Source organism: Colobus angolensis, unplaced genomic scaffold (assembly GCF_000951035.1).
Source record: "Colobus angolensis palliatus isolate OR3802 unplaced genomic scaffold, Cang.pa_1.0 Scaffold222, whole genome shotgun sequence".
In the NCBI taxonomy this organism is placed as follows: domain Eukaryota; kingdom Metazoa; phylum Chordata; class Mammalia; order Primates; family Cercopithecidae; genus Colobus; species Colobus angolensis.
In genome coordinates this window covers 1686701-1695321 of record NW_012115400.1, presented here as the reverse complement: position 1 = coordinate 1695321, position 8621 = coordinate 1686701, and the positions used below count along the sequence as shown (strand labels likewise).

Genomic DNA, 8621 nt, shown 5'->3' with positions numbered 1-8621 from the left:
AAAAAAAAAAAAAAAAGAGGGAGATCTTCCACATGTCAGGCACTATGCATAAATAACAGTGACCCCGGGCCTTAAGTTGGAGAAGTTGAGAATCTAGCAGGGAAGACCAAGTGCCCAGTGCCTACTTGCTGCCAGGTCCTGAAGCCCCGCTCCCTCTGAGTGTTGGCACTTGTAAGACAGTGCTCTCCTTTGCCACCTCCTTCCTAAATGTCTGGGCTTTCTAGATGAACAAGTGCTGGCTTCCAGCTTCCTCCTGGGAAAGGCTACAACGCCACTGTGCTTACTTGGTCATCAATCCTTTCTAATCTACAGGATGTAAGGCAGGCTAGAAAGCCAGCTGGCTGGGGTCGGGCCCAGTGGCTCACACCTGTAATCCCCACACTTTGGGAGGCTGAGGCAAGCAGATCGCTTGAGGTCAGGAGTTCGAGACAAGCCTGGCCAACATGGCAAAACCCTGTCTCTACTAAAAGCACAAAAATAAGCTGGGCATGGGAGTGCATACCTGTAATCCCAGCTACATGGGAGGCTGAGGCACCAGAATCACTTGAACCTGGAAGAGGAAGATTGCAGTGAGCCAAGATCAAGCCACTGCACTCCAGCCTAGGCAATAGGGCGAAACTGTTTAAAAAAATAAAAAGCCACTTTGGGAGGCCGAGGCGGGCGGATCACGAGGTCAGGAGATCGAGACCATCCTGGCTAACACAGTGAAACCCCGTCTCTACTAAAAAAATACAAAAAAACTAGCCGGGCAAGGTGGCGGGCGCCTGTAGTCCCAGCTACTCAGGAGGCTGAGGCAGGAGAATGGCGTAAACCCGGGAGGCGGAGCTTGCAGTGAGCTGAGATCCAGCCACTGCACTCCAGCCTGGGCGACAGAGCGAGACTCCGTCTCAAAAAAAATAAAAAAATTAAAAAATAAATAAATAAATAAATAAATAAAAAGCCAGCAGCATGGTGTTGGATCCTCTACTGACTCTCCCAGTCGAGGCCTTTCCCTGTCTGCCTGCCTCCAAGTACAGTGTGTGGAATTTCCACACGAGCACAGCTCCCTCTCCTCGGATGGTTGACTCTTTGTACTACTGTGGTCCTTCATGTTCCAGGAGCTCACCCCAGTGAGGACCAAGCTGGGAGAGAGGCTGCAGGCCATGCTGTGCCTCCCTGTGGACACTAGGGGGCAGAACCATCCCTAGCCCAGGCGGGGTTGGCCCTTTGCACAGAGTGCATTCTCATAAAGGAGGTGGTGGCCCAAGAAACACCTGCGCTCCTGTTTGCTTTTCATTTCATGTACTTTTTTTTTTTTTTTTTTTTTGAGGCAGGGTTTCATTCCAGTTGCCCAGGCTGGAGTGCAGTAGCACAATCTCAGCTCACTGCAGCCTCGACCTTCAGGGCTCAGCTGATTCTGCCACCTTAGCCTCCTGAGTAGCTGGGACTATAGGTGCGTACCACCATTCCCAGCTAATTATTTGTAGTTTTGGTAGAGAAGAAGTTTTGCCATGTTTCCCAGGCTGGTCTCAAACTCATGAGCTCAGGTGATCCGCCCACCTCAGCCTCCCAAAGTGATGGGATTACAGGCATAAGCCACCACACCCGGCCTTCATGCGCTTCTTACGCCACGCAGCTAGATTTCTACCATGCCTTATTGCAGTTTCAGAGAAACAGTTTTGAAAACCTCCCCTCTCTCCATACTCCCCCTCAGAAATATAAAAATAAAAGCAGGCTTGTCAGAAGAGACACCCACCTCTCAAAATCTCCTCTCTCAGTTCATACCCAATAGCTAAATCACACTCACAGGAACACCTGCATGATCATGGTGTAGTGGGAAGTGGTTCTGCCAATTATCAGCATTAGATCTGGGCCAAGTTGAGCCAGTTTCCTGCAAAGGGAGGCTTTTTCCTTCCTCATGGACATAGTGCACGAAGGTGCCCAACAATGGCAGAATCTTTGGAAATGTTCCTTGGCTCTGGGTTTGGCTGTAGGTTGACTGTTTTTGTTTTGTTTTGTTTGAGACGGAGTCTTGCTCTGTCACCCAGGCTGGAGTGCAGAGGCACAATCTCAGCTCACTGCTACCTCAGCCTCCCCAGTTCAAGCAATCTTCCTGCCTCAGCCTCCCCAGTAGCTGGAACTATGGGCATGCACCACCACGCCCGACCAATTTTTGTATTTTGGTAGAGGGGGTTTTCACCATGTAGGCCAGGCTGGTTTCAAACTTCTAACCTCAAATGATGCACCCCCTCAGCCTCCCAAAGTGCTGGGATTACAGGTATAAGCCGCCACGCCCAGTGATTGACTGCTTTTTGAGACAGCCAGATAGTGGACAAAAGGTTTAATGCTTGGGATGTCCGTGGGGCTGAGCCCTTCCTTCTCCCTGAGTCTGCCCCAAAAACTCTGTCTTTAGAGCAATCAACTGTACTGGGAAGGCATTTCAGAAGGGATACATCTATAACAACTTTATATAGGCTGTTTCCTCGAGTGCTCCCATTCCTGGGAGCACACCTTTCTTACTAAATTGAATATTCCTGCACCAATGTACAATTCCTGCCAACAGCGCACAAGAAGGTCCTTTCCCCCACGATACTGGCCATTATCAATCTAAAAATTTTGCCAATATGATGTGCAAAACTATCTTATCCTAGTTTGCATTTCTCTGATTAGTTAGGTTGAGGATATTTTCTTTTTTTTTTTTTTTTGAGACGAAGTCTCGCTTTTGTCGCCCAGGCTGGAGCGCAATAGCGCGATTTCTGCTCACTGCAACCTCCGCCTCCCAGGTTCAAGCGATTCTCCTGCCTCAGCCTCCCAAGTAGCTGCGATTACAGGCGCCTGCCACCACGCCCAGCTAATTTTTGTATTTTTAGCAGAGATGGGGTTTCACTACGTTGGCAAGGCTGGTCTCAAACTCCTGACCTCAGAGTGATCCACCTGCCTCAGCTTCCCAAACTGCTGGGATTATAGGCATGAGCCACTGCGCCTGGCCTATTTTCATATTTTTTTTCTGGGTGTTACCTGCTTGTATCTCTTGTCCATTATTCTATTTTCATATTCGCAGGAATTTTAAAAATACTTTATAGATACTAACTTCCATCTGTTTTCTATGTTGTATCGTCTCTCCATCTGTTTCATGCCTTTAAGCTTTGTTTATGTCATCTTTTATCATACAGAATGTGATCTATGGCCAGGCATGGTGGCCCATGCCTGTAATCACAGAATTTTGGGATGCCAAGGCAGGCGGATCACTTGAGGTCAGGAGATTGAGACTGGCCTGGTCAACATGGTGAAACCCCATCTCTACTTAAAATACAAAAATTAGCCAGGCACGGTGGCATGTGCCTGTAATCCTGCTACTCAGGAGGCTGAGGCAGGAGAATCGCTTGAATGAGATTGCGCCATTGCACTCTAGCCTGGGCGACAGAGTAAGACTGTCTCAAAAAACACACAAACAAAAAAACAAAAAACAACAACAAAAACTAGAATGTGACCTATGTGATTTCTCTTTGTTAGAATTTATGGATATTTTGTTTCCTAGTTTCTTTCTTACTTGTCTGTTAGTCATGTGGGAAAGCATTGTACAAATTATAGTCTACCAAAATACAAATTATAGTCTCCTACTCCTTTGGCTTATTAAATTCTGATTATGTCTAATAGTTTTTGCTTCGTGAATCTCACGGGTATGAGGTCAGTTATTTTACGTACATGGTTTTGAGAACCTCTTTGTGAACTTTTTTCTTTTTTTTTCTTTTTTTTTTGAGACAGAGTCTTACTCTGCCACTCGGGCTGGAGTGCAATGGCATGATCTTGGCTCACCACAGCCTCAGCCTCCCAGGTTCAAGTGATTCTCCTGCTTCAGTCCCCCGAGTAGCTGGGATTACAGGCGCCTGCCACCACGTCCAGCTAATTTTTGTATTTTGAGTAGAGATGGTGTTTCACCATGTTGGCCAGGCTGATCTCAAACTCCTGACCTCAGGTGATCTGCCCACCTGGACCTCCCAAAGTGCTGGGATCACAAGTGTGAACCACCATACCCAGCCAACTTTTATCAATGTATGTTTCTTCTTGTCGCCCTCCAAAATGATAAAATAGAAACAAAAGCAGCTAATCAGCTCACAGTGGCACAGTAAGAAGGCTGTGGGCAGAGCATGAGTCAAGAAGTCTGGGCTCTGGTCTCAGCTTGGTCACTCTGTGGCCTGCATGACTAGGGAAATTGCTTAACTGCCTTATCTGTCAAATGACCAAATTTTAAGGGTTCCTTCCAGCCTTCAAAACTCTATGATCAGAGGCGCTTGGGTAGGCTCTGGGGTGGGGAGAGTAACTTACCAAAGCTGTAACTTTCCGTTAGCATCCGACTGGCTGGCAGTGAGGGTGGAGAAGAGAAGGATGGGTAGAGGAAGGGAAAAAGAAAGAGTGTACGTCACTGGCTTTTCCCCAGACATCTGGGCCTGACAGCGAGCACTGCAGCTGCCCTCCCATTGTCCAGGATGTCCAAAGGCAAAAGGCACCCAAAGGCTATGAAGACTCGACATCTAGAGCTTAGGAAGGAGCAGAATGCTTTAAGAAGGCCTGAAGAGTCTCTTGCAATGGCTAAATAGCATAGTGTTTTGGTTTTGTATGTTTATTTGTTTTGAGACAGGGTCTCACTCTGTCACCCAGGCTGGAGTGCAGTGGCACAGTAATCACTCACTGCAGCCTCACACTCCTGGGATCAAGCGATCTTCCCACCTCGGCCTCCCAGAGCGTTAGGATTACAGGCGTAAGCCATTGTGGCTGGCAGCAACGTAGCGTTTACAGGCCTTTGGTCTTAGCGGGATGGATGAGGACTTCTGGAGACTACCTTGACCCTTGACCCTTTGGGACAGTGTACTATGCAGACAAGAGCACCTTAGAGAAAAAGGTCACATCCGTTTTCAATTTTTCTAGGACTCAGGTCTTCCATATTTTCTAGTGAAAAGTTTCCTAGTGTATAACCCACACAGCTCCTGCTGCAATCTTAGTCATTTTCCTTTCATGAAAAAGCAGAACAGTAGAGCCCCCCTCTCCCTGATAAGAATGTGTCAGACACGCTCATCCTCTCCTGGAGCTGCTTCTCTTTGTGCTTTGCTGCTTTGCTCTTTAGGATAGTGAGGATATGAATGAAGGCTGATTTATGGACATGAACAAATGGACACGGTTGGAAGAGAAAGGAAGCCAGTGGGGCAGAGTTTACCCGCAGGAGTTGGCTGGGCCTGGAACGGGGCTTGACCAGCTGGAGGGAGGCTTCCGAACACAGAAGAGCTGGGGCCACTGCTGAAGGCATCAAAGTTGGCAAAGCCCCCGTGGGAAGGTGTCTGACCTGTAGGTGGAAGAAACATAAAGGTTATACAGAAAATTGTCAGGTGTGGTAGCTCACGCCTATAATCCCAGCACTTTGGGAGGCCGAGGTGGGCAGATCAATTGAGGTCAGATGTTCAAGACCAGCCTGGCCAACATGGTAAAACCCTCTCTCTACTAAAAATATAAACATTAGCTGGCTGTGGTGGTACATGCCTGTAATCCCAGCTACCTGAGAGGCTAAGGCATGAGAATTGCTTAAACCTGGGAGGTGGAGGTTACAGTGAGCCGAGATTGTGCCACTCTACTCTAGCCTGGGTGACAGAATGAGACTCTGACTCAAAACAAAAACAAAACAAAAACAGAAAAAGAAAAGAAAATGTATATGCCCATCTATGTAATATATCTACTAATTCTAAAGGCCAAAGGCCACTCTTATGGGACATCTGCCTTTCCACAGGGTCCTCTTCAGAGGGAAATGGGTGGGGCCTGGAGCCAAGAGCCAGACCCACACAGGGGGACAGGGGCACCCAGGGCCTCCAGGTTCACTCCCTGCCCTCTTCTATCCTTACTCCATGAGGCATTAACATTTTTGTCAGGGCCTAGTTTGGGGCATGAAAATTTTTTTTCATGGAGGAAGGAGCTTGAATTTTTTTTTTTTTGAGATGGAGTCTCATTCTGTCACCCAGGCTGAAGTGCAGTGGCGAGATTGCGGCTCACTGCAACCTCACCTCCCAGGTTCAAGCAATTCTCTTGCCTCAGCCTCCCGAGTAGCTGGGACTACAGGCACGTGCCACCACACTTGGCTAATTTTTTCTTTTTTCTTTTTAGTACAGACAGGGTTTCACCATGTTGGCCTGGCTGGTCTTGAACTCCTGACCTCAGGTGATCTGCCTGCCTCGACCTCTCAAATGCTAGGATTACAGGTGTGAGCCACTGTGTCCAGCTTGAAAATTTTTAAAAAAGGAAAACAGATTCTATGCTGCTCAACCTTCCACTTGCTATTGCTGATTTGGGGGAAGAATAATCTTTGGTGAAATGGAACACATGATAATCCTCGTCCTCCCATTTTAACAGAGAGAGAAAACAGTAAAAGACTATTTCCAGTGTTCTAAAAGGAAGTGCTAGGAGCCCTCAACTGTAATGTTTTAGGATCAAACTCCCACACATAATCCTGGCTGTACTTATTTGACCCCAATCCTCCCAGCCTTGCTGCTTCAGAGTGACCTTCACATTTGTTTGCATGAGATCTAGAGTCAGGGTCACCTCCAGGGACTGTATCTCATGTTGTAAGTATATATGCTGTAGGGAGGGTCCCATACCAAAACTCACTTACCCCCAAAGGCAGGGAATGCAGCAAAACCTGGTGCCGTCTGGGGTGCAGCAAAGGGGTCTCCACCAATGTCAGCCAGCAGGTCAGTACTGGCTTTTTTGACAGAGGAGTGGGGAGGTGGCTGAGTGCTCCGGGCCTGGGATGTCCGAGCGTGAGACTGACTGACGGGCTTGGAGGAGAAGGAATTGCATACAGCCCTTAGAATCCCAGACATGCCTCAGGCCCTCCTCTGGCTCCCCAGGTTGCCCTCAGATAGGCAGGTGGAGAGAGAAGACAGTGAGTAACTGCCCTCAACCTAAAAGTTTCCAGGGCAGGAGCTGCCTTAGCCCCTCTTACAGCTCATATCATCCTCGTCTTCTCAGTACACCTGCTCCAAGAACCACACATTTTACAGCACATGAGCCAAGGTAACCCTGAGATATACAGGAATGTTGCCCAACACTGCCCCCATGGCTGTTACTCCTCAACTTTCCCAGGTATTGGACACCATATCCCAGCCTCTTCTGTGTTTCTTTGATGGAATGCTCTGGTTTGGAGCTGATATTCTGACTTCCCTAAATACCACTTCCTGTTGGGTTCTGACTTCCAAAACATATGAGGTCCAGAAGTGACAAATACAAGATACAGGTTAACAGCAGGACCGAGAACCAACTCACAGCTCCTGCACTGTTGTCTGCTAAGTCTGGGGAATCTGATTGAGGAAACTGACACTCCTGTCTCCCCAATCTCAACAGAAACATGACAAGCAGATCTGAGAGTTACCTGGCTCGAGGTGGAGGCAGCAACTGAGAGAGACGGTGCAGGATCACCCAGAAGTGTCCGAAGGGGCTTCCCTTCTGGGATGGAGCCCTGCACAGGGGTGGAGGCACTGCCTTTGGTATAAGCGGGCCCCTTGACTTGGTCTGGGGGGACATACCTTTGAGAAAGAAGAGTTAGGCTGTAAAGAGAGGGATAAAACTTTGGACGATGCTCAGCTTAGGTGTTTGGGAAGACATAGGTTACAGGAGTCAAAATCTATGCTCATGTTTCTCTACTAATTCCCTTTTTTGAAGGGAACCAAGCAACTTAGCAAAGTTCTGCCTATCTTGAGCATCCCCTTGAATATCTTTTGGTTTTTTTGAGACAGGGTCTCGCTCTGTCACCCAGGCTGGAGTGCAGTGGGGCAATGTTGGCTCATCGCAGCCTTAACCACCCAGGCTCAAGTGATCCTCCTGCCTCAGCCTCCCAAGTAGCTGGGACCACAAGTACACACTACCATGCCTGGCTAATTTTTTAATTATTTGTAGAGACGAGGTCTCGCTATGTTGCCCAGGCTGGTCTCAACCTCTTGGCCTCAAGTGATCCTCCTGCCTTAGTCTCCAAAGTTCTGGAATTACAGGCGTGAGCGACTGCACCTGGCAAAGGTCCCCCTCTTTTATTTCCTGGGTGTTTCTTCAGACTCCTTCTCAGTTCCACAGAAAAGCTGCCTGCCACCTCATCCTCTAGGTGCTGACAATCTACACTTCTATCCTGCCAGCTCCTGCTACTGCCGAGACAATTCCCTTCCACTACAGTGTCGGTGGCCCCTGCTCGGTAAGTGTCATCTTAATCCTGAGGACATCCCTAGGAGGGACTCCACAGTGTGGTCTTATCCACATCAATCTCTTTGTTCTCTGCATTCTCTTCTCTACCTCACAGTTACCTCCCAACATGTACACACCCCGGAGATCCCACAAGAAGTGATACCAGGGGAGAGAAAAGGTATAGTAGAATGGAGATGTTGTTTCCTTCATCAGAAAGACAAAATATAGTTGTCCCATGGTATTCCCAGGGAACTGGTTCCACGATCCCCCAACAATTCCATAATCAGAGGACAGGATGCTCAAGTCTCTTATATAAAATGGTGAAGTATTTGCATATCAAATATGTACATCCTCTAATATACTTTAAATCATCTATAGGTTACTTATAATACCTAATACAATGTAAATGACATGCAAATAGTTGCTATATT

General features: G+C 47.8%; 1 protein-coding gene across 1 annotated transcript in view; it reads right to left on the bottom strand.

Moving 5' to 3' along the window:
- The window catches only part of AGFG2 (ArfGAP with FG repeats 2), a 44749-nt gene that overhangs the window by 4643 nt on the left and 31485 nt on the right, over positions 1-8621 (bottom strand). Inside the window, exons 5-7 of the mRNA XM_011943956.1 lie at positions 7391-7544; positions 6632-6797; positions 5192-5317 (exon numbers count right to left, since the gene is read on the bottom strand). Of these exons, the coding sequence (XP_011799346.1) occupies positions 5192-5317; positions 6632-6797; positions 7391-7544 (446 nt within the window). The remainder of the gene's footprint in view (positions 1-5191; positions 5318-6631; positions 6798-7390; positions 7545-8621) is intronic.